We start from the raw sequence: 26,286 nt of genomic DNA on the forward strand, positions 1-26,286 counted from the left end.
CAGCTGGGCTTTTCTCTGCTCACGACTCTAAGTGCAATGAAGGATGCATATTAATCACTTTTCAGCCTCCAGTGAGAGTACTCTGGCCTCTCGTCCCTAATATCACCTATGATTTTTTTTTTTTTTTTGAGGGTAGACAAGTGTGAGAAACCTCTTTAAAAAGGTCAGTGAAGATGAGGGAAAGAATTTATGATTTGACATTGTGGCAGAATGTACAAAATGGATTTTCTCTTGGAAAGAACTTAGAGCATTCAGTAACCAAACCGTGGCACAAACTGATGATGATGCCATGAGAATGCAGCAGGATTTGAACTTGTCCAAATAAAAGAATTTAGGGCTATAACTGCCAAGTTTAATCAGCCTTGTACTTTTGGCCTGAATGCAAATTCTTTGGACTCAGTGCAGTCGTTTTTGGGAATCAGACATTGGATGCTAAAATGGTTATGCTCCCTAGGAACTGGGAGACCTGGAAAATGGAAACCAGCAACATGCGCTAGAAACTTCAGATTGAATGTGAACTGGGCATCTTAATAAGAAGCATATGACCTTGGATTCAGCAGGGGTGGTGTTTGAATATTGCCAGCTGCCATATGGCTTGAGGAGGAGTCCATGCCCTTTGGAAAGGCATGGGTATCTTGTGTGTGTGTGTTGGAGGAGGATGTCCCAGGTTAGGTTTCACTTGGAAGAGGCTTTTTGTGCATAGTAGCTGCTGTTTTCTCTGAGCTAGTCAGACTCCCCAAGGGCTCCAGGACTTCTATCTCCTCAATTTAGAATGTGCCAGCCTGGCTGTCTGTAGTCCTGGTGTGAGGGGTAACAGATAGCAACTGCCCTGTTGTCAAAAGTGAACGTGTACTTGAAGGCTGAGGTGGGAGGATTGCTTGAGACCAGGAGTTTGGGACCAGCCTTGGTAACATAGCAAGACTCTGTCTTTAAAAAAATTAAAAATAAAGTGAATATGAAACTAGAAGGGATAGAAGTATCCATTGTAGACTGGGTGGTGGCCCACACCCGTAATTCCAACACTTTGGGAGGCTGAGGTGGGAGGATTACTTGAGGCCAGGAGTTTGAGACCAGCCTGGGCAACATAGTGAGACCCCATCTCTAAAAAAAAAAAAAAAAAATTAGCTGGGCAAGGTGGTGCAGACCTGTAGTCCCAGCTACTCAGGAGGCTGAGGTGGGAGAATCACTTAAGTCTAGGAGTTTGAGGTTACAATGGGCTGTGGTCTTGCCACTCACAGCACTCCAGCTCTGGGTGACAGAGTGAGACCCTGTCTCTAAAAGAAAAAACACAAAACAGTATCCTCTGTAGAGAATTAATGATACTTGCTAGCCGAGAACTACCTGAGAGATGAGAAGAGGAAGAGGCTTCTCCACCCTGAGCTGGGTTTGCTGGCAGGACTGAATCTGTGTTCTCTCTCATAGGCAACTGCAATGTCTGTGGACTGTCTTGGGCAGCATGCAGTGCTTTCTGGGTAAGTGAGCTTTCAGAGTTTGTCTGCCATGATTTTTGGGGAAGAAACTGCACATCAGGAGGTTTCCAGGAACTTGGAAAATATATTTAAGGATTATGATCATGGAGTTTAGTTCTGATATCCTGGTGACCTCAGGGGTACTCGTGGGGATTGTTTGCAGTTTATTTTGTCTCTGCGCAAACAGGTAAGCAATCAAATTCCTTTGAAATTTTATTGACTGGTAGCTTTGTCTTGAAATTAGAGTTTTTTGTTTATTATGCAGATTCTTCAAGGATGCAGTCTGGTATGGTCAGACATAGCTACTAGGATTGAAGTAATCCACTACTGGTGATGCCCTGGATGTTTATTCAGTTGGCCTAACTGGACCTTGGTTTTCTTATGAAGGAGTTCAATGGCATCATGAAGGAATTGAGCCACATACTTTCTGTAGTGTCCTCTAGCTCAAAGATGTTTAAGATTCTGGCAATGAAGGGCCATCTCTGCCTTTGCTAATATCCCTAACATTGTACCAGTGTGATAACATTCAATGGTTGGGGTACCCTTCCCTTCAAGTTGCTCTGAATTACAACCCCTACCTCTCAAATTCACCTGCATTTTCTTTAACTTTGCTGTTTATTAACCCATTTACAAATCAGTGACAGTATTTTCTTTTCTGTTAGTTTCATTATTTTATTTTGAAATTGTGTTTTAATTTACGTTTTAACAAAAAGCACACCGCATGGCAAACGTAAGTAGTTCAAAAGGACATACAATGAAAAGTAAGTTTCCATCCTACCTCTGACCTCCTTCCCCAGAGACAAGTGTTGATACCATTTTCTTGTGTCATATTGGGTGCACAGGTAAGGAAAAATTGGTATCTCTCCTTCCTGTCCCTAGTTCCTTACTTACTTTTTAAAAAACACATTATTGAGATATAATTAACATACCATACGGTTCGCTCATTTAAAGTATACAAATCAATGGTCTTTGGTGTATTACGTTATTAATTTCCTACTCATTTTTAAAGCATCTTTTTAAAATCAAGGCAATACCTGTACATAGTTTAAAAAGTCAAGTTGCATTATAAGGCTTCTCATCCACTTCCCTCTACAGGCACTCAGGCTTTATTTAGCTTTCTTTACTCTAAGTCAATTACCATTTGTCCATCTGCCTTTCATTTCCTTTCTCATTTTCTTTGTCTTTGTGGGTTTTTGTCTTTTTTCATTGCTCTTAGTTTGGTGGGTCATTGGGGGAAATGAAGATAAACACATATGTTCAGTCAGGCATGTTCGCCCTAAAGTGCCCACTTTCTGCTGTTCTTACATTTGCTTTATGAGGTCTCTGGACTAGCCTATTGCTACACACTCGTTACGTGTATCTCATAGCCTTGTACTGTTTTCTTTCTAATGGGAGCACGCCAGCTGCCCATCACAGGATCAGGTGATTCCTTTAGAGGAGGCCAGAGGTTCTAGATCTTTGTTGTGCACTAACTTTCTTAGAGGTCCCCGAAGTTCTGTGAAATTGTATCTTCCCTGGGTTTTTCTTCTCTCTCAACCTTCCCTCCTTAGGGTGTCTGCTACCACCTAGGGTTTTACATGCTATTTCCTAGCTCTTCTGAGAAGAGATTATTGATCTTTCTCTTCATTTTTGAACCTTCCTATCCTCTATTCTTATCCTGGGGCTTGGAGTGGTCTCTAGTGAAAAAGCAGTAGTTGATGGCTAGAGAGATGTTGATTCACACAAGGATTTTTTTTACTTAAAGTAAAAAGAAAATAGGTGAACATAGAACATCCCTGTTTTCAGATCCTTTATACTGATGTCACCTTGAACATTATTAGCACTTAATATGTTATTTTCATTATTATTCCTTTTTTTGGTTATCATTTCCCCTTCTGATAGATTTAATTTAGTTTCCTTCACCAGGTAGTCAGCTTGCAAGGGAATTTGAGATTTTCTGTAGGATTTTGACTTAGTGATAAGTGATGTGTTTAATTGAACACACATTTGTTGAGTGCAGAGCACTGTGCCTAGTGAGATGGGGCAGTGGTCCCCAACCTTTTTGGCACCAGGGACTGGTTTCCTGGAAGACAGTTTTTCCACAGACGGGTGGGGGTGTGTGTATGGAGCTCATGTGGTGGTGTGAGCGATGGGGAGCAGCTGTAAATACAGATGGAGCTTCGCTTGCTTGCCCGTCACTCATCTTCTGCTGTGTTAGCCTGGTTTCTAAATTTCGTGGAAGACAGTTTTTCCATGGACGGGATGAGGAGAGTGGGGCAGGCAGAGATCAGGTGGTGATGTGGCCTAGTTCCTAACTGGCTGCGGCCCAGGGGTTGGGGACTGAAGAGGTATGGCATACAGAGATATTCAAGACATGGCCCATACTCTAAACACTTAGTTAAATCGGGACTAGAGCCTTAACGTTAGTAGTCCTGCTACAGAGATAAATGCAAACCATGCAATGGGAATAATGTGGAATGAATTAATACTAGTCATTAATCCTAGTTGGGGGATTCGGAAGGGCTGGGAGAGGGGCAGAGTGGAGCTGAATCCAGGAGAAAAGGTCAGGCTCTCAGGGAAGGCCATCTATGGAGGTAGACTGTCATAGGGATACTGCCTGCCTTTGCCTAACAGCCAGCTTGAGTTACTTTTGTCACTTGTATGCCTCTCAGAGTAGATAAATGGCATTTATATCTGCGGTTTTTTAGAACACTGCTTGCAAACCGTGTGCAATTCCAAATGTGCTTTTCTGTCTTCATACGAATGCTGTCATATTGTTATAATGTTGATGTCGTTTTCCTAGACGCAGATTCTTATACATCGTTAATCTAGATGCCCCTTTTGAAGGTCACCGAAAGATCTCTCGCCAGAGCAAATGGGATATTGGAGCTGTGCAGTGGAATCCTCATGACAGCTTTGCGTATTATTTTGCAGCTTCGGTGAGTTCATTCAAGGTGTACAGGAGAATGCTTTTAAATGTGTCATCTGGGGTTGGCAGGTCCATGTCGTGTGTAGAGAAGAGAATTCAATCCTTATTGCTCAGTTGGAAAAGAGGTTTGGATGGTTCTCTTCGACAGATGCAAGTTACAGATTAAATCCAGGTGGAAATGTTTCCTGGTCCCACTGTGGTCAGGCCTTGTATTTCTAGACACTGAAGTCAGATTTTGAAAAGGAAACAGGTGTATGCCTCCATTTCTGTGTGTGGTAAGAACCTGTTTTCTTTTTTTTTTTTGAGACAGAGTGTCGCTTTGTTGCCCTGGATAGAGTGAGTGCCGTGGCATCAGCCTAGCTCACAGCAACCTCAAACTCCTGGGCTTAAGCGATCCTACTGCCTCAGGCTCCGGAGTAGCTGGGACTACAGGCATGCGCCACCACGCCCGGCTAATTTTTTCTATATATATTTTTAGTTGTCCAGATCATTTCTTTCTATTTTTAGTAGAGACGGGGTCTCGCTCTTGCTCAGGCTGGTCTCGAACTCCTGACCTTGAGCGATCCACCCGCCTCGGCCTCCCAGAGTGCTAGGATTACAGGCGTGAGCCACCGCGCCCGGCCTTAAGAACCTGTTTTCATCAGCAGCTATGTACCTAGCCAGTGGCCGAATGGCAGATGACTTTGAAAGACATTCTAAGGACAGTAACTGGGAGCTGGTCTGGGTTGACCTTCACTTTTGAAGGAATCAGAAGACTCCCCATACCCTTGTGCTCAAAGGAAGGCATTCTTCTTCAACTGGGACTCATTAGATTTGTTAACCCCCTCACATTTTATGTGCCTGTTTATATGTGAACTTTTCCAGAGAAAAAATGCCTAAGTTTTATTAGGTTTTCTGAGGGATTCATTACTCAAAAAGATTCTGGACTGGACCATCTCTGGCATCTTTCTCCAAATTCTGTATCATCATGCTATTCTCCGAGAACAATTAGAGATCTGAACCTTTTGCTCCTTTTGCGCTGGGCTGGATGGAGAGTATTTGAAGGGATCCTTCTTATTAACCAGAGGTGGGACCATTCTGTATGCTGTCTGGATCTGTTCTCGTCAGGAACAGCAGTCTGCAGAAGGAAAGCATCTGGGCAAAGAGAGAAGAGCAACTTTGTCAGCTTGAGGAGGAACAAAAAGCTGCTGTTCCCAGTCATTTCCAAAACAGGATCTGACTTTAACCGTGGTTGTCTGAGCTGGCACTGATTTTCCAGACTATTGTGAAAGAGAAAGAGAGAGTCACTCTACTGCCTTTCCACTCTTTGCCTCTTCCTGGGGGTTAGAAAAGAGTTCTTTTTGTCAGCTTACACTCCTGGGCCCTTAAGCTTCCCTCTCACCCTCTGGCCTTGATTGTTTAGTCCAGGGTTTGCCGACCTTGGCATGTTAGGCCAACCGTAATTCTTTCTGGTGCGGACTGTTCCTTGCTCCTGTGCATTGTGGGATATTTGGCAACATCCATGGGCCTCACCTACTAGATCCCAGTAGTATCCTACCTCCCCCTTGTTGCAACAACAAAAAATGTTTCTAGATGTTGTCACATGTCCCCTAGGAAGCAAAATTACCCCTGATTGGGAACCACTGATAAAGGCTGACTACTCAGTACTTGGCCTGAGTGGATTAACACTGCATTTGTTCAGGAGCGGTAAGGAAGAAGACAGCCTTTTTTGTTTGTTTTTTGACAATTAATCTTTTTTTTATTTAGAGACAAGGCCTTGCTCTGTTGCCCAGGCTGGGGTGCAATGGTGCCATAGCTCACTGTAACCTCAAACTCCTGGGCTCAAGCCATCTTCCTGCCTCAGCCTCCTGAGTAGCTGAGACTATATGGGCATGTCCCAAAATTTTTTGTAGAGATGGGGTCTTGCTGTGTTTCCCAGGCTGGTCTCAAACTCCTGGCCTTAAGCGATCCTCCTGCCTCAGTCTCCCGAAGTGCTGGGATTACAGATGTGAGCCACCGTGCCTGGCCCAATTAATCATTTTAGTTTCTTTTTTTTTTTAATCTTCTGTCCTTGGACATCAACCAATTAATCATTTTAAAGTGAACAATTCATTGTCCTCTACTACAGTCACTATGTTGAGTATGAAATGGTGCCTTATTATAAATTTTTGATTTACATTTCCCTAATGACTAACGATGTTGAGCATCTTCTTATTTGTCTTTTGACCATTTATATGTTGTCTTTGGAGAAATGTCTTTTCAAGTCCTTTGCCCTTTTTTGAATTGGGTTGTTTATATTTTTGTTGTTGAGTTGCAAGAGTTCTTTATATATTCAGGATACTAGACGTTTGTAAGATCTACGATTTGCAAGTATTTTCTCCTGATAGTTGTCTTTTCACTTTGTTGATAATGTCCTTTGCACAAAAGTTTTAATTTCAATGAAGTTCCATTTATCTATTTTTTTTCTTTTGTCATTCTTGGTTGGAAGGCAACCTTTGAGAAAGAGCTTTAGAGTTAGGCAAATCTGAGGTCGAGTCCTAGTTTTAACATTCACTGTTTTATCTTGAGCTCAACTTTCTTTCTGAGCCTCAGGGGCTCATGTGTAACGTAGGTGATGACAGGACAGGATGGTGGGAAAGGTCAGAGGTCAGATTCATTAAGGTGCCTAGTACATAGGTAGGCACTAACAGACCTTCTGGAAGTGGTAGAGAATATTATTATAAATTAAGGGGACTTTTCTTTTCATTGCTTTTCCTGTCAGAAGCTATTTTGAATTGTAACCTTTTCACAAGAACCTTACCTATTTAGATTTGGAAACTGGCATTTCAGGATAAAAATCTCAGAACTTGTACATCTGACTGTTTTTGAGCTAAAATGAAAACCTGTTATATCTGTCAGTTGAGAAATTATTAAATGGCCTCAGTCTATTAAATTGTTCTCAGTCTATTAGTAATCTTAATTGACTTTCAGTGTGTTTCATAAACTCATGATATTTAGGGAGCCTTTGGTGTTTTGTTGTTTCTAAGTGAAGTGTTCTTTGATGGAGACTTTTGTTTTTCTTCCTTTTTCCTATTGTAGTTTTGGTTTCTTCTGATCCATTTTCCCTCTTTCTGTTCAACCCTTTAAGAAATTCCATATAAGCACATTTCAAAGAGTCCTATGTAATTTTGCCTTCTAGGTCACCCTCTTGGTGGTATTTCTCTTTTCTTTCTTGTGTACCTGTGTTCCTAAAGTGTGGTAGGTGGACTCTGGGCATTTCGTAATAGAGAGGGTGAGCTGAAAATCACATTGAGTATGGCAGTAGCTGGAGAGACAAGCCTGTGACCTTAGCTGGAGAGACAAGCCTGTGACCTTTGGGGGTCGGGGACGAGGTTCCTCCAGTGGTTGGGAACATCTCTAGAGCTCATAAACATGCTCAGGAGTGCATGTGTACCTTCAGTTCAGCTGTGACTGTTCAGGGTGGGTCCCTTTTAAGATAGTACTGCCTTTCCATTTTGAGGTTCACAGCCCTACCTACTGAGCTGTGGGTAGCTCAAATTTATGCTAATTATACTTGTTTCTGATGGCTTTTTTTTTAAAGTTCAACCTGAAGGATCTCTGCCATGCAGCTTGGCTTCCGCATGGCTTCCTCTTCTCTGCCTTAAGCAGATTGGGGTGTGAGCGTATATTCTGATGTGCATGCTGTACTACCCGCTACCACCTTTCTCTTGTTTCTTTTTTTTTTTACTCTTTTAAAAATTTAAAAAATTTTTTTCCTCCCTCATAATCCTTTATTTCCCTTGTTTCTTTTCAGAGTAACCAACGGGTTGACCTTTATAAGTGGAAAGACGGCAGTGGAGAAGTCGGCACAACCTTGCAAGGCCATACTCGTGTAATCAGGTAGACACAAGCGCTCCACAGCTTCTCGGCCTGTCGCGCTTTGTTACAGTCCCTTAGGGAGTGAGACAGTGATGCCGTCCTCACATGGCTTGACCCTCTGGGTTGCATTGGCCCTGGGCGGCCAATGGGTCATTAGTATCCACTGGTGAGGAACACAGTGAAGAGCAATGGGAATTTAGGAAGCATCATTGTGTAGCTGTTGACCCCAGTCCCAGGAGATGCTTAGACAGATGCAGCCCAGTCCAGAGGAGAGGATTAGAGCTGATCTTTGCCACAGGAGGTAGAGGAAGTTATGCAGCAGAACCCCCTGGTTCACGACCAGCAGCGCCCAGGAGCACATGGAGACACCAGGGCGCAGCCCTCTGCTCTTCCCTGGCAGCAGTGGAAGCAGCTCTTCCCTGGAAGCAGCTCCCCAGGAGCTGCTCTTACCACGCAGCTCCTGCAAAACGCTTACCCAAATGCACATTCACCCTCTACTCAGGCCCTCTAGTTGGCCTCCAGAGTGTTCCTTGATCTACTCTTTCCCTGGGTCATGTTTGTGGATTGGGAATAATTTTTCTGGAGAGTAGCAGCGAGGAGGGCAGGGGGTGAAGCTGACCTGGAAGAGATGGGAAATGTGAGACACCTGGGCCTGTGCAAGATGTTCCGTGGAGTCACTGCCTGTCTAGGGACGAGAGCACGAGAGGGGCACCAGGGGCCTGTCGCCCTCCTTGAGAGCTGCACGGCAGTTTTCTGCTGCTTAGCAGATGTTGAGTTCACCCAAGGTACCTGTGGTGGAGTCTGATGATTACTTTGCATGTTTGTCCTTTGTTTTGTCTGTTTATTCAGAGAGAGAGAGATTGTTTTAAGTTCAAACGCTCTGTTTCTTTTTTGGGAGCAGGTGATAGTGTAGCTGGTAACCACAGGGTGAAGGACCTGAAAGTTTTCTTCCATGTTCAGTTAGCTCTTGTTCATTCCCAAAGAACTTGGGAGATTCCTAGCCCATTAATGATGGCATTCTGAAGCCACTGGTAACTAGATTTGCTAGTACTTTGGAACTGGACTCTGAACTTTTTTCTTTTCTTTGTTGTTCTGTTTATTCTTTTTGTCCTAGCGACTTGGACTGGGCAGTGTTCGAGCCAGACCTGCTGGTTACCAGCTCTGTGGACACCTACATCTACATTTGGGATATCAAGTAAGAACAATTAAGAGGCACAGCCTGTTGGCTGTGGGATGATTTGGAATGTTTATTTTAGAGATCAAGTGTCTTAGTTTGGTTTCCCCTAGGTACAGACCCTGAGATAAGGATTTGAGTGCAAATATATCATTTAGGAGTGAAAGAAACCCTGGTGGGATGATGAAGAGACGCAGGATCAGGATCCCAAAAATAAAGGGAGCATTATCCACCAGGTACACGGAGCAGGTTGAGGGTAGTCTTGCTGGGGAGTGCCAGGCGCTAGTGTGAAACTCCCCATCACAGGGGTCCCACCCAGGGCTAGGGAAGCGGGGTACTACACTGTCAGTCATTGGTGAAGCTTGCCCCCAGGGGTCTTAATTCCCTGGCACTTCAGCCCTGTCACGAAGGTTTGCAAAGTGGACCTCAGCAGCCCAGGAACTCCCTTTGGCAGAGAAACGCAGGTGCTGACATTTGGAAGGTGAGCTGGAATTTACTGAGGTGGCAGGTGATGGTGGGGGATTTTGACAGGGTACAGACACACCTCTGCGGCAGCAGGCAGTGCTAAGGGACACATCTGCTCAGGTCTCTACTCTTTGTGAGGCTTCAATTCCCCATCTGTAAAAGGACCCTAATGACCTCCTACAAAGAGTATAGGGACACCCAGCTGAGGGCCCGGCCCGGCATAAGGCTGTAAATGTCTATTCCCTCTCCCATTGGAGAACAGCGTTCCCTGTGCCATACAGTTAGAGAGCACTGCTCTGAGGGGTAGGCTGCACACTCTCCCTAACTAGACCCCCTATCCTCTAACCAGGTCACTCTGCTTCCTTCATGGCAGTGGCTTTGTGATGTTTCCACTAAAAGGTGGGATGGTAGGCAGAAGACAGGCCAGGTACTGGGTGGAACAGACCAGTGAGAGGGGCTCTTCGGAGTAAGGGTGTGTCCAGCTGACTCCACCAAGCATTGCGCATATTACAGATGACCACTTCAGAGGTGACTGGCCTAAAAGCCCTGCTAGAGAGGAGAGCACAAAATCCAGGGGAAGTGAAAGAGGGATCCTCTTAAATAACACCCAGGGAGCTATGTGGCAAGATTAGAGAGTATCCCTCATTTACATAAAACTAGTATTTTCATGATTGAAAGACACTGAATCCTTCTCAGCTTTGCTAAACAGTAAACTGAGGCCCCAGATTTGCCTCATCTGGCTTCCTGAGCCATAGGGTGCTGCCCAGTTCTGTGATTTTACCATTTGGTGGAGAAGTTGCTCCTCTGACTGTATAGTAAACAGTGGAGCCTCTGTCTGTCTCCCATTATATTCAGAGTAGTTCTTTTTTTTTAATTGTGTGAAAAAACATACAACATGAAATTTACCATCCGAGCCATTTAAAAATATAAAGTTCAGTAGTGTTAAGCATATTCACATTATTGTGCAAGAGTTCTCCAGAATTTCTTCATCTTGCAAAACTGAAACTCTATATCCATTAAACAGTAACCCCTCCTCCCTAACAACCACCCTTACACTTTCTGTTTCTATGAATTTGACCACTCTAACCACCTCATGTGACTGGAATCATACAGTATTTATCTTTTTGTGATTGGCTTATCTCACTTAGCATAATGTCCTCAAGTTTCTTCCATGTTGTGACACACATCAGAATTTCCTCTTTCTGAGGCTGAATCATATTCTATTGTATGGATATACTACATTTTGTTTATCTCTTCATCTGTTGCTTCTGCCCCTTGGCCATTGTGAACATTTAGAGTAGTTTTTTTTTTTTTAATCTGCCTTTGAAATGCTGATGGGCAGTTTCTTGTAGTTATACTTCCATGACTGTCATCTCATTGTCACTATAAGAAGTGACACAAGGAGGGGATTCTATTGGCTTCCTCTCTCACTACATGGGGGTAACCCAGGCTGTCCTGAATCACGTTGTTTTCTATAGATACAACTATGTCATTTGAAATTCAGACTCGACCTCATTGAAGTGGCTGAGAAAGTTCATCTACCTGGAGGGAAAGAGGTTTCTCTTTGCACTTCTTTTTAAGGCCCTGGCAGTGGATCTACTCCAAGTTCCCATTGAAAGGAAAGTGAGGGGAAAAAAACATGTGCAAAGGGTATAAAGGACCAGGTGGATGGTGCCTGTGAACTGGGCATTTGATATTTTCTTTTTGTATTTCAGAGACACAAGGAAACCTACCGTTGCCCTATCTGCTGTGGGTGAGTGTGCACTCCCCGGCCTGTCTGCGTCTCAGTTCCCTCCCGTCCCTTCCTCTGTGGCTGGGTGGAGTTGGAAGTCCCATGTTGCAAGGGGCTTGCCATATGCTGCTCTCAGAACTAGAGTTAGGAGTGTCGAGTGTGGATCAGGAACTTATTTCAGAATTCAAGGACAAGAACCAAGTTGATTTGTTTGTAAACTTTCTACTGTGGAAAATTTTAAATGTTTATAAAAATAGAAAAAAAATGAACTGCCTTGTGTTCATCATCAGCTTCCACAATTGTCATCGTACATCCACTTTTATTTTATCTTTACTTCTACCCACTGTTTCACCCCTGCCTTCATCCCCCTTGTGATTTGAAGCAAAACCCAGGTATCATATCATTTCTCCAACAAATATTTCAGTATGCAGTTTTACAAAAGAAGAATTCCTTTAAAAAAAAGCAACCACAATACCGTACCTAAGAATACCTAACATACCTAAAAATATTAACTATAGCTCTGTAATATCATCAAATATCTAAGCAGTATTTGGATTTCTCCAATAGTTTCTCTTTTAGTTGCCTTTTTTTTAATTACAATTATTTGAAAAATTTTTTGAATCAGAATCCAAATAAAGTCCATACTTGCAAGTAGTTAATATATTCCTCATCTTTTTTAGTTGGTACATATCTTTTCCCTCTCTTTTTTGGGTTTGTTTTTCTTTTCCTGCAGTTTATTAATTAAAGAAACCAGATTGTTTGTCCTGTGTTTACTCCACAATCTAGATTATGCTGATTGTGTCCCCATGGTGTCATTTAATATGGACGGGCTGAGTCTTTGAAATTACTTTCTGATCTGCCTGTTTTCATTGCTTGGTTGGAATTGACTATTTTTGGAATTCTCAATTGGGGCTACTAGGGAACATTCCCACCACTTTCTGGGAGTAGAATGTGGGTATAAAACTGATACAATTTACTCACAGTGATAAAGCCTAATACTCAGTATTTTGGCATCCCTGATAAAAACATATGTTTCTGTCTCTTAAATTCTATTTCTTTGTATCTTCTTGTTACATTTGAATACATATTTGGTGTTTGCTCTAAAATGATTACTATACATGATTCTTCTTTTTTCCTCTGTACCCATGCCTTGTTTAAAGGTACTTAGCATCGGGATTACATTAAGTGGCTGGATTATGTGATCTGTGAAGTTAGGGACCATGCCTGTCTTGTTCAGTGGTATAGACTAGTCTCTTTGTTTGGGCACTACAGGCATTTGTGCCCGATCCAAGGAGATGCTTAAAGTACAGTGGTCCCCCCTTATCCTCAGAGGATACATTCCAAGACCCCCACTGAATGCCTTAAAACGGCAGATAGCATTGAACCCCATGTATGCTATGGGTAACTGGAACTGCGGAAAGTGAAATCATGGATAAGGGGAGACTACTGTAAATGTTTGTTGCATGGATATAGGAATCCAACACCTGTGCTTCTATGCTAAGTGCTCAATAATTCTATTCATTTAGTCCCCACCACCCCCATAGGCGCTTATGTTCTAAGACATAGACTGGATGCAGAGGACATACAGCTGAATAAAAATACAAATGGTCTGTAAAGGCCCAAATCACATTTCCCTGCCTTCGTTTATTTCTATTTGCAATTTTCTAAGTTAGGTTGGTTTCAGAGGAACCCCAAAAAGGAAGGTGGTTCTTTATTCCAGCCCACTTGTTCTAATTGCTTTCTTTTCTGTTATAGGTTCTTCTAAAAAATAGAAGTAGGAGACTTCTTTCCTTTTTGCACTTCAGTGAGGTTTCTCAGGGGTGGCCAAGCAACCCTGGGAGAAAAGAGACAAATGAGAGGATTGTGGACCTTTATGGGCTGCTGAATCTAACATTCCCTGAGAGGTGCAGCCGGATACTTCCTGCTCCCCAGGATCTGTGGTCCCCATCCATCAGTGAGCACATTGTTCATGCCCTTTGTGCAGATAGTCATATTTGTGTGTCCTCCAGAGTGTTCTGTGTGCCTGAGAGCTCTCCAGCCTGGGACCTCTGTTTGACCAAGATCCAAGTAAAGCAGGTTGGGTTGGGGGTTCCCAGAATCCTTTGGGAGCCTTTGGGTTCTGATGGGCCCCCTGCTGGGAAAAGTGTGTTCTCTTAGAACTCTTCAAGTAATTCTGTCAAGAGGAGATTGAGCAAGCTCTTCTTACACACTTTCTCCTCTAGCTGGTGTTCTTTCTTGTAAAGAAACTGAGTCACCCAAGGACTACTCTACCTTGCTTCATCTTCTGCGGTTTCCACCATTTGTTGTTTTTTTTAATCTGCTCTTGTCAGTTGCCACCACTTGTTCTAGATAACTTCAGATGACCTGTGTCTTAAGGAAAAAGACAAACAGCCTAACCAAAGCCAAGGCAGCATATTTTTGATCAGGGACAAGCTCTGGGCCTCTCCATTTCCTGTTAGATTCTGAGTCCTTGCTTGTCACACTATATGGGCTGCTTGGATGAGGTTACTCTCCAAAGCTGCATCTGCTAGGGCTTTCCCCAGTAATAAACGCCCAGCCAAAGGGAAAGGTCAAAGCAGGAATGTTGTGTGCTGTGTGAGCAGGGACAAGAAGAGACAGGAAGAGCACCTTCACTGTGGTTCTGGTTTAACATCATTAACTTGATTTATTAAGAATCAGCTGGAAGTGCTCCTATGTCTTAGTTTTCCATATGTCTCAGCCCTTCCTGGCATCTCACATTATGCCTCCTGTCCTAAGTCGCTCTTTTGTCACTAATGTTACCTCTCTGTATTGGCAGAGTGGGAGGGAAAAGGACTGAGTTTGTTCAATGCCAAGGGTGTTCCTCAGTGCAGTGCCAGTGACTGTGTCTGATGCTGCCATTGGGGAGATGAGAGTTGGGGGGCACATAACCTCAAGGGCAGAATTGGCCACCATTGGCATTTATTCTGTGGCTGGCCTTCAGCTTGAGGCTGTGTTTTTCTAAGACTGTCCCTCAGAAAAAAAGAGAGAGAGAGAGACATAGCTGGTGTGAGAGCTGAGGCTCTTCTGATTAGTCATTGGGGGTTAGGAAGGGTCAGGTTGTGTGACAAGTCAATTAGCAGCCAGCAGTGCCTCACTCAGCTCCTGCTCCGTAAGAAACAGCATCTTCCTGCTGATTCTGCTCAGACTAACCTGTAGATTTTCTTCCTGCAATTATTTCCTCAATTAGGTGACTGTGATCCTGTTCCATGTGTTAATTCATTGACTTTTTGGCTTCGTTTTATCTGTAATGTTGGAGTTGGTGCAGTCATGGAAACTCGAAGGGTTTTGTGCTTATTCATCCAGAAGTCATTATCCAACTCCCCTGGATGTCCTGCGCTCTGCTTCCAAAATCCCTAGGGCAGCAGCTTTCTTCCTCTGATTTTTCTTTGCAGCGGGTGCCTCCCAGGTCAAATGGAATAAAAAAAATGCTAACTGCCTTGCTACCAGCCATGACGGTGATGTACGGATATGGGATAAGAGGGTGAGTAATCTTTTTTTTATCCCCCCAGTTGGTCTTTGGTCCTTCCCAGAAGTGTGAAGAGCATGTTATTCATCCCAGGACTTGAGAGTCCAGGGAACCTTGTGCAGCATGGTAAATGGCCTGGCCATTTTAAGCTCATAGTATCAGATTATGTTTGTTTCTCAATGTAATTGATGTTGAAGGAAGATGGGAAAGTGAGGCATTGTGATCAGTGGTTAAGAAAATGAACTTGGCCTGACCTAAGTTAGCACTCCATTTTGCTGCGTTGTAATCATGCATGACACCAGGAAATCCACTGTAACTTCTCTAAGCCTCAGTTTCCTTATTTTCAAAATATCATTTTGGTGAATGTATCATTTAGGGGACCAGGCACTCTTCTAGAATGCTCAGTAGGCTTCTCATCCCTGGCTGTTTGCAAAGTGAAAACTAGTTCTAGGGCGGCTACCATCCTGAATACTTCTGACATAGATCACTGAGCAGTCTATTCTTTATGCTCAAACCCCCCCTTAGAAGTCTGGACATCCCACCAGCCTCAAAATAGCCTGCAGATCAATCGTATATTCTCACTGCAGCAGCCCACGTACTGATAGGCATGAAAAAGGCTGCGGCTGCAATGTAGAGTCTATTGAAAATTTGGTGTGTTGGCCTCCATGAGGACGCAGGGCAAAGGCCTCCCTGGACCTTACTGCTATGCAGTCAACTTCTGTGAGACCCGGGTGTGAATACTGCTTCCTGCTTTGTGAGACCTGAGGCTGGAGATCTCAGCCTTTGTGGGGAGGGCTTGTGCAGGGATGTCCTGGCACTATTCCTCTTTTCACAGGGCTATTGCCATACATACACAAGAGAAGAGGGAATTGAAGAAGAGATAGGGTGGCCAATACTGTCCCTTAAGAAAGGAAAATTTTAAGTGTCTTATATAAATCTTGCCAAATTTTTCCCAGAAAGGTTTTGGTATTTTATATGTACGCCAGCAGTGACAAATGCCTCCTCGATAGTTTTGAGTATTATTTACAAATATCTTTCAACTGGATAGCTTAAAAAAATCTTGTTTTAATGTATATTTCTGAGATTTCCTTCTGAGTTCATTTTATGTATGCTTATTAATTATGCATTGTTTTCTTTCGTGATGTGTGTTCGTTTTCCTTTGGAATCTTAGTGCTCTGTCACTTTAAGATTGATGCTTTTATGTTCTTGGTTGTGGTTGGATCTCTTTGGATGTCTCGGCTCCTCTTCTTGGGTGATTGTGAGGAAGGGGAGTGGGATTAATCCAACTGCACCCACTACCTGTATCCTCCATTAAAGTCGTGCATCAGGCAGGAGCGGGAAGCAGGTAGGCTCACAGGCCCATTTACAAAGCATGTGGAGAGCTGGATAAGTCTTTTGGTGTTCTTTGTTTGGCTTACACAAAACAAGTTGGAGTCTCTAAAGGATAAAGGCGGTATCTGGTAGTATCCCCACTTAGCACCCAGCAGACTGTTACATGGAAGACGCTCAACGAGTTCTTTCTAAATTGACAACACTCAGTGCTAATCTCCTGCAGAAACCCAGTACAGCAGTGGAGTATCTAGCAGCCCACCTCTCCAAAATCCATGGCCTGGACTGGCATCCAGACAGTGAGCACATTCTTGCTACCTCCAGTCAAGACAACTCTGTCAAGGTGAGGGGCACCCACGGGGGCAGTTGGAGGAGCTGTGTTTGGGAGGCATCAGGGATGCATGACAGCACTTTGGAAGGAAAGCTATAGCATGTTAACATAGTGTGTGTGTTTCATGGGTACACATGCTTCTTGGGGATCTGGACACGGAAACCTGGTTATGTTATGAGAGCAGAGTGATGTAGCATTTATACGATATGCCTCTTACAATTTGTTTGGAAGGTTTTTTTTGTTCCCTCTGTGAAGGGAAGTCAGAGACAAAAGCTTTTAGGAAGGAAAAGAAGTTTACTTGCAAAGAAATTGAAAGGAAGTCAGATATACTCAACAGAGATATAAGTAAAGGAAAAAAAGCTCACAAATTGTGAAGGTTACCAAGTTTACAATTAGTCTGTTCGTGGTGGAAAAACAGCAGTTTCCTCACCCCATTATCATATCTGCAAAAATTACGACACTTTCAGAGGTCAGCATTGCAAGAGTCAAGGAAAGAGTTGTTTTATTAGGGATTCTCTAACTTACAGGAAATGCACAAGTCTTTATGTGTTTCAGTGATCCTATTGTTTTTGGTTTATCTCAGAGTACATGTTTTTTTTTTTCTTTTCTTTCTTTCTTTTTTTTTTTAAAGAGACAGGGTCTCCCTTTGTTGCCCAGGCTGGAGTTTCAGCATGATCATAGCTCACTGCAACCTCAAACTGCTGAGCCTGGGCAATCCTTCAGCCTCAGCCTCCCAGACAGCTGGGACTACAGGTGTGCACCACCATGCCCAGCTAATTTTTAAATTTTTTGTAGAGACAAGGTCTCACTGTGTTACCTAGCTGGTGTTGAACTCCTGGCCTGAAGTGATCCTCTTGCCTCAGCCTCCCAGAGTGCTGAGATTACAGGCACAAGCCACTGTGCCTGGCTGTACGTTTGTTGGTTTTTTCCTTTCCAACTTTTACATGCAGTGTACACCCTTGAGCAGAGTAATGGCAGGGCAGAGTCATGTGTGGTACAATAGTTCCTTCTTGTGGTCAAGACTCTGTCCCTAAGGACAGGGATTTGACCACAGAAGTTGGTTTAGCAATTTTGGAATTTGGTGCCATTTATTTAATGCTTTGTTGTATTTGCATAGGCATGTATGACATCTTTTTGGTAAGGCTCTGCGTTTATTTCAGTAGTTGAGTTTTTTTTAATGCCATTTATTTCACAAATGATCTTGCTTTCTTTCTTCTAGTTCTGGGATTACCGCCAGCCTCGGAAATACCTCAATATTCTCCCTTGCCAGGTGCCTGTCTGGAAGGCCAGATACACAGTGAGTGACCCACCCTTCCTCTTGCTAGGAAACTTCCCTTTGGGGTTCCAGACACAAGGAGCCCAGGGACGTTTTCTCTTATTTTCTTTATGAGGCACTTTTCTCTTTCTGTCTTGGTTTATGGGTGGAACAAATGTGATAATGATGACATAAATGCTAACTATTTAAAAATGTATCCTTGGAATGTTGGGTAGGTATCTGCATTAGAATTGCTGACCAAAGCTTGACAGACAAGATATTCACTAATAGTAGGGCAGCAGAGTGGATGGAGGAAAGGGTTGCGAGGCTTGAAGTCATTGAATTGTGATGGGAAGAACTCTGGCTTTAGATTCAGAAGACATGGGTTGGGGGCCCAGCTCTGCCATCTCATATTTGTGTGGCCTTGGGCAAGCCACTTGAAGGGTTTGAGCAGAAATTTCCTCCTCTGTAGAATGTGAATAATAATTTTTACCATGCCTTCTTTTTTTTTTATTGTGATAAAATTCACCATTTTAAAGTATACAATTCAGTGGCATTTAGTATATTCACAATGTGCCTTCCTTTTGAAATACTGTATATGAATGTGCTTTGTAAATCAAAATGCTACAAATGGGGTAGGCTATTATCAGCCTTCCAGCAAGTTTTCCATTGCCACATTGATAGCTGCTGATCAGAGAGAATATATTTCTTTCCTTTAATGTCAATTTGAAAGCAAGCACAGGGATGAATAAAGCTACCTTTTTATGCATTAGGCTGTCACCCTCAGGCATTATGGAGCAAAGAAGATAATTTGAGTATTAAGTTGCTTTTGTATCTGGCATCACTTGCCAAGAAATCAGATACTGTTCTTATAAATTAACATCTCTGGATTAATATGTTTGCTTTAAAAATTAAACACAAAAGTCCAGCAGTGCTACCAGAAGAGAAGGTGAAGATAAATGTGCTCTTAGATTTCTATGATTTATTCCTTAAAAAACAGAGTCTAATTATCAATCAAACAGCCCTTTAGCTAGCAGACTGGGTGCTGCTGAGTAAGACATGTCAATCCTGAAGTTAACAGTTTCCCTTCCAGTGGTCGCAGTATTTGGGGCAGCGGGAGGGTGATGTTCATGTCAATGGTGTGCTTCTGGTGCATTTCCACATGGCAAGGAGTATGTTTGCTCCTCCAGGGTTTTTCCCAGTCAGCCTTGCCTGCTTGTTCTGAGAACGCACTCGGTAACTCTCATGAGAGAACTCATGGAGAGCAGCTAGTGTGTTCCAGTGCACAGCAGTCAGAGCCATTTGCTTATTTCAGAATTTTAAAAGTTCTTCTCCAAGCATTTGTCTCAGCCTGATTTCGTACTTATTGTGGTCCCTTCCATAGGCCAGTCGAGGAGTGGATGTGATGGTCAGCTTATGGTATGTGGAAAAATTTTCCCTACGTGGATTGGAGCCTTGTATCATCAAGTTTGTTTTAGTTAGGAAGAATTCCAACTTTGGAAACTCAAGACTCAGCTGATTCTCCTTGGAATGACCACCTGCTTTTCCCTTTCTTGCCATAGCCTTTCAGCAATGGATTAGTGACCGTGATGGTCCCCCAGCTGCGGAGGGAAAACAGCCTCCTCCTGTGGAATGTCTTTGACTTGAACACCCCAGTGCACACCTTTGTGGGGCACGATGATGTGGTGCTGGAGTTCCAGTGGAGGAAACAGAAGGAAGGTGAGTGGGAGAGAAGACCTGCTGCCTGCTTTCCTTCTGAGCTCTGCCAGACAGCAGGACCAGTCACTGTTGCCATGGAGTCCAATAAAGAGGACACAGAAACAGTGTTGGGCTTTATGAACCAGACAGTCAGGGGGCCACCACCTTTAATCATGGGTGGGTGAAGGGACCATGTGTCTGCTGTTCTTCCCCCAAGTTCCCTCTTCTTCTCTGATTGTCAGTGTAGACTCTTCGTTGGAAGAGATCTGCTACCGTAAGAGGTTCGTAGAGATCTGTTGTTGGATCCAAAAGACTCTGGACTCACTACCCTCAGAAGTGCAGGGCATTTGTCCCGTGCCACTTGTTGACGAGGGCGACCCAAGGTGGTTGTTAGTGCTGTCTACCACATACCCACCCCCAGTTTTCTTCATGAACATGTAGTGGCATTTTACCTCCTATGCCTGTGAAGATAGGTTTGACCAAATGACTTGCTTTGATCATGACACATGAGCAGAACTGCTGTGGTCTCTCCTAGGTTGAAGGGTGAGGAGCCGGTGTGCAGCTGCATGCTGCCTTTGCCTCTGCCTCGGCAACTGACAGAGCTCCAGATAGAGCTGCTCCTGGCACATCCTGGCATGAGGATGAGGCAGAGATGTAGAACAAGCCAGAAGTCCTTGCTTTAAGCCACTCAGCTTTTGGGGTTGTTTGTAATTGCAGTTTCATCGAGCCACCCTCACTATGGAGGGCCCTAAGTATAATGGGAGTCAATGGCCTTAGTTTCTCCGCACCTCACCACGCAGGTTGAGATGCAGCCTCTCCTTTCTTGAGATCTTATTGCCATGATCTCTAGATGTTTTTTGGTTTTTTTTTTTTTTTTTTTTTTAGACAGAGTCTCGCTCTGTTGCCCAGGCTAGAGTGCCGTGGCGTCAGCCTAGCTCACAGCAACCTCAAACTCCTGGGCTCAAGCAATCCTTCTGCCTCAGCCTCCTGAGTAGCTGGGACTACAGGCATGTGCCACCATGCCCGGCTAATTTTTTCTATATATTTTTAGTTGTCCAGCTAATTTCTTTCTATTTTTAGTAGAGATGGGGTCTCACTCTTGCTCAGGCTAGTCTTGAACTCCTGACCTCGAGCTATCCTCCCTCCTCTGCCTCCCAAAGTGCTAGGATTACAGGCGTGAGCCACCGCGCCCAGCCAATCTCTAGATGTTTGACTGAACAGAAGTCTATTTCTCAGTGTTTCCATGTTACAGAAGGGAAGCCAGGCAGGTGGAACGATGTGACGTGTCCAGATCCCCAGGAAAAGTCTCTAGTGGACCTGGGATCTGAGCATTCATCTTTTATCCCACTCGTTTGTGACCTCAGAAATCTCTTCCAGGATATTTACTGAAGGGACTCGTTTGATCATCCTCTTAACTTTACTTATTTCCAGAATCTCTCTGGTTTTCAGAAATACGAGACTGCCTGGTCTTTATCCCACCAATTGCATGCATGGCTTTTAGATTTCAACTTAATTGCTTGCATCTTGCCATAGAAAATATTAATAGATGGTGTAATTTCCTCACAGTGTGGCAGGGAGCAGTTGCACTTTAGTTTTGTATGGACACAAAAAGTTTTTAGCAGCCCGTTTTTAGGTACGTCATCTTTAAGCTGGTGGGTGAATTGTATGAATTGAAACTGTCCAGTGAGTAGCAAAATTTTGAGTACAAGTTACAGGTTTTTAAAAAAAAAATTCTTTTTTATTGTGAACTGTATCATGTATCTTGAAAGTTACATAGAACACGTATAGTTTAAGAAATAATTATAAAGTTAAAATCTGTGTAACCACGATGAAGATCAAGAAAGAGAACAATGCTGGAACCCGAGAAGCTTCCTGATCACAATCCCCTCCCTCCCCCCAGAGCTTATGACAGCAACTTCTGTGTGTCTCATTTATGGTTTCACCACCTATTTATGAGTCCCTAAAAATAGTTTAGATTTGCCTGCTTTTGAACCTTGTATAAATTTACTCACTCTGCATGCATTTTTATTCTGATGCTCCTTGGGGTTGTGTTCCACTAAACCCATTGGAAATTGAACATATTGTTAAGTTGAAAATGCATTTAATACGCCAAACCTACTGAACATCATAGCTTAGCCTCAGTTACCTTAAACATGCTCATAACACTTACAGTAGTCTACATATAGTTAGGCAAAATCATCTAACACAAAGTCCATTTTATAATAAAGTATGGACTATCTCATGTAATTTATTGAATACTGTATATTATGCCAGAATTGTGACAGTTTCACACTATCATAAAGTTGAAAAACCATAAGTCAAATCAATTTTTATTGGACCACCTCATGCTTTGATTTTGATTTTCATGTGATGAAGGATCTCTGAAAGAGGTAGGAGAGAACGAGGATGTTGTGGCTGAGGGAAAAGGAGGCTTCTTGAAGGAAATGGTGGTTATTGGTTTCATGTGTTGCTGAAGGATCAAAATGCAGAGTAAGAGAAAAGCATTGAATTGAACAAACAGGAAGCCATATGATCATTTTGAGAGGAGTTCCAAAAGGGAATTGAGGATAGAAATCAGATCATAAGGTAGCATCAACTGAGACAGCAGGAACCGGCTTTGTGAATGAAGTTCCCTTCAAAGTCAAGGAGTAGAAACGAGCCAGTGGGCAGAGCTTGCCGCCCTCTCTATGGGAAGGCAGGGAGGAGATGCAAGCACAGGAGTCTGGGGAGAGGCTGGGCCCACGGGGAGTGAGTGGGAGTAGGTGGGAGGTGGAGGATTGAATTTAGGAAGGAATTGGATGTACCTTTTCCTCAAAGTCAGGGGCATGAAAAGAGGCCAGATGTAGGACCAGAAGGTTGTTGATGTGGACATGAGGCTGGATGGTGACACCCGTGTTAGGCAGTGGTTCAGAATAGTTGCTGTCTGGTTAGCTGTGCCTAGGGACATATGAAAACAGTGAGGAGTGGGTTTTTGGTTGAAGGTGGTGACACAGGGAAGGAACTGATGAGGAAGAGAACTAGCCCTGGTTTCACTGCTCACTTGCCCTGTTACCTTGGACAGACATCATGTTCTCTGTCACCTCAGTTTTCCCATCCATAAAATGAAGGAATTGGATGAAATTATTTCTAAATTCTTTGCTCTCTGAAGATGGCCACAGAGGAGATTCTAGATACTGCATAATTACCCCAGAATGTCCTGATCTTTGATAAAGCTCTTTCCTAAAGCACCCTGGACCTTTTCAGTATAATTTCCCTCTAATCAGATCTAATATGTGAAAACATGAATATTAAGGATTAATTATTCATTTTGTAAAGAGATGCATCACTTTACCAAAAAAATTCTTTTGAATGGTAAGATGTCACGATGCATTTAAAACAATTCATTTTACAAAGAATATATTCATCCCCAGCTCCTCAAGAGCATATAAAAGGAAGAACATTTGCAGAGGTGAAAGTTTAGTGTGACATTAAATCCCAGCATCACTCTTTACCTGCTAATTTGCCAGTTATTATTTCACTTCATTTAAGTTTCTGCTCAAATGTAATTTCCTCAGGGAGTTCTATCTAAAAATAGCTCCATCATCAGTCTCTGTCCTCTTATCCTGTGTTATTTTTTATGCCAATTATCACTACTAGATGTTTCATGATATCTTTGTCTGTTTCCACCAGTGGAATCTGAGATCAACAAAAATAGAAATTATTTTATTCATGCTATAGTCCTGGTACTTAAAACAGTGCCTGGCATATAGGAGATGTTCAATAAATATTTGTTGGAGGGATGGATGGATGAATGAATCTCACTCTATTGCGACCTGTAGCAAAGTGGACGTTGAATCCAGAAGAATTTCCAGGATTCTTATTTGGTGATTTTTAGGGTCCAAGGATTACCAATTGGTTACGTGGTCCCGGGATCAGACCTTGAGAATGTGGCGGGTGGATTCCCAGATGCAGAGGGTATGTATTCAATGCTCTTGTGGAGGAATGTAGCTGGATGCACTAGGAACTTAACCAAGAAATATAAGATGCAGTATTTGTGGAAGTTAGAGGTTACATGAGAGAGATTTAATACATACTTCCTGGTTGGCTGAGTATGTGTATGCCACACTGAGGCTTTGAGGTCTTCAAGAGCCAACTTCAGTATTCAGCACTTTAAGGCTGAAGAGCCTGTGTCTTTTCTCTCCTGTCCTAGTTAATATAAGATAGTATGGGAAGCATGCTGGGCAAATGGCCTGTGGGCTTCATTTCTTTCTCTTACTTTAAATGGGCTTCCCTTTTACCCTGGTGAAGGGTAAGAAGCCTACCCTTATATTCTTCAAATGTTCAGAGCTCTCAGCACCCATGAACAACACTACTTCTTTGACGCTATTTCTTATTTTTCCCCCATAAACGATATCCATTTCTTCTGTGAACCACAGTGGTACCTGGTGTGAAAACTTTTGTGACCTTTGCTTTGTCCTGCGCCATCACCGGGCTCTGTCTTCTCATTCGATGGCTAAATTCTTTCTTTGATGGCAGGAAAATTGTCTCATTTATATCGCATCTCCCACGACACTTGGTACACTGCTTTGCAAAGAACGGATAGAAAATGCTGGGTAAAATTTCGATACTACTTACATGAAGTCACTCTGGAGCATTTTAGTCAAGTCTTAAAACCTTATTGCCTTTTCAATCTATTTTCTCCAAAAGGCACAATTTGCACCAAATGCTTTGAGGTTATGATATTTTTGCTCTTAGGTTAGCTGAATAACTCCATCAGGGCTTGGAATTTATTTTTTTCTGAGGCTTGCATAAACTCTGATCATGATGAAAAATTTTCAGGGCTGAATAATAGAGTCTATTATCCTGTGTGTTTAGCCAGAGAGTTGGTGATGGGTAAAATCTACTTCGATTGTGTCAGTTCTAAGTCAGAGCTCTTTAACCAGACACGGTGATCATTTCCACTGACTTCTCTAGACCTACATCTTCTACCCATTGTTACAGCTTTGTGCAAATGACATATTAGATGGTGTCGATGAGTTCATCGAGAGCATTTCTCTTCTGCCGGAGCCAGAGAAGACGCTGCAGACTCAAGATACAGATCACCAGCACAACTCAAGCCATGGGGAGGAAGAAGGTAATATGTCAAAATGACGTCTCAGGTGAGGTGCCACTCTGCGCATTTCAGAGTGTGGCAGATACCCAAGACTGCTTTGTGACTCATTTTCAAAAATGTTTACCAACGTTGATCTTCTCTCTCCTGCTAGCCTTAAAGGAAGATCCCCCTAGCAGCCTCCTGGAAGAGAAGAAATCAGATCAATTGGGCTTGCCTCAGACGCTACAGCAGGAGTTCTCCCTGATCAATGTGCAAATCCGGAATGTCAATGTGGAGGTACTTAGTTTAATGAACTGTCTCTCATGCTTGCCGATGGCAGCTTGTGGGAGAGGGTACTATTTCAGCAATGATTTTGGCTAGAAGATAGCTTTGCTACTTTAACAGGCAGGCCTCTCTGCTTGCTTTTTTATTCCATAGGTTTTCTAAAGAAATAGGTGTTTCATGAACACAGATGCTAACCCTATTCTTTTCTGCTGAGATGAGCTAAGGGTAAACTGATGCTCATGTACCTTAGTGCCTCCTTAGATGCTCCTGCATCTCAATTTACTGCATATGATGATACTTGGATCTGGGGAGGCTTAAGGACTTGGCAGGGGTTGCTGGTCAAGTTAAGGCAGAGCTGACTTTGGAAGCCGAACTCCTGACTCTCTGGCGTTCTTTGTGCTGAGCTGTATTAGCTTCCCATACACACTGGTCATGTCCTTGGTGATTTAGGGTCATAGTAAGAAGGTAACAAAAACCTCTTTGTTCATTTAGCACATGGACCATTTACTCTTTTCCTTTTAGGCAGGTATTGAAATTCTTTGCTTCAGAGAGTTGAGTATTTCTCCAGGAAGGAGTTTTAAAGCTCGATTAGTTTTTCTTTTGCCCAGATTCCATTAACAGTTGGCCAGGGATGTGTGGTGTTACGTAATTATCTCATGTGGCCTTGAAAAATAACTCTGCAATAAGTGATTTTATCCTCACTTTACAGATGAGGAAACTGAGACATAAAAAGATGAAATGGCTTGTCCAAGGTTAGCAGCCATATGATGGAATAAATATTATTTGAACCCAAGTCTCCAGATTTCCCACATGTGTGGTTCTTTGCGCTGTACTCCACCTGCTGTCTCTAGCTGGCAGCACAAGAAATCAGAAGATACAAAGAATTCCTTGATTAATTGGTTATCTACATCAACTTAGTTAATACTCCCTTTGTTCAGGTTGAGAACAGCATGGATACCTAGTGATCTAGTATATTTTATTATTTTTTTAAGAGACAGGGTCTTGCTCTGTTGCCCAGGCTAGAGTGCAGTGGCATGATCAGAGCTCACTATAACCTTGAATTTTTGGGCTCAAGCAGTCCTCCCAGCTCAGCCTCTGGAGTAGCTGGGACTACAGGCACACGCCATTATGCCCAGCTGATTTTTGTGTGTGTGGAGACAGGGTCTTGCTATGTCATCCATGTTGGTCTCGAACTCCTGGCTTCAAGCGATCCTCCTGCGTCTGCCTCCCAAAGTGCTGGGATTA

At 43.1% G+C, this 26,286-nt stretch overlaps 1 protein-coding gene across 8 annotated transcripts in view; it reads left to right on the forward strand.

The window, feature by feature from the left end:
* Positions 1-26,286, forward strand: part of WDR59 (WD repeat domain 59) — a 64,877-nt gene that overhangs the window by 6,386 nt on the left and 32,205 nt on the right. For 7 of the 8 annotated variants that reach the window (XR_006730499.1, XM_045533942.1, XM_045533949.1 and 4 more), the window contains exons 2-13: positions 1,423-1,472; positions 4,252-4,387; positions 8,150-8,235; positions 9,329-9,409; positions 11,569-11,606; positions 14,999-15,087; positions 16,628-16,744; positions 17,952-18,029; positions 19,550-19,706; positions 23,560-23,639; positions 24,666-24,798; positions 24,929-25,053. Coding sequence is in view for 7 of the 8 variants with exons in the window: in XM_045533942.1 (XP_045389898.1) it covers positions 1,423-1,472; positions 4,252-4,387; positions 8,150-8,235; positions 9,329-9,409; positions 11,569-11,606; positions 14,999-15,087; positions 16,628-16,744; positions 17,952-18,029; positions 19,550-19,706; positions 23,560-23,639; positions 24,666-24,798; positions 24,929-25,053 (1,170 nt within the window). In the remaining variant the exon portion in view is untranslated. The remainder of the gene's footprint in view (positions 1-1,422; positions 1,473-4,251; positions 4,388-8,149; positions 8,236-9,328; positions 9,410-11,568; positions 11,607-14,998; positions 15,088-16,627; positions 16,745-17,951; positions 18,030-19,549; positions 19,707-23,559; positions 23,640-24,665; positions 24,799-24,928; positions 25,054-26,286) is intronic. The other variant, XM_045533946.1, reaches the window with a different exon arrangement.

This window comes from Lemur catta, chromosome 20 (genome assembly GCF_020740605.2).
Source record: "Lemur catta isolate mLemCat1 chromosome 20, mLemCat1.pri, whole genome shotgun sequence".
In the NCBI taxonomy this organism is placed as follows: domain Eukaryota; kingdom Metazoa; phylum Chordata; class Mammalia; order Primates; family Lemuridae; genus Lemur; species Lemur catta.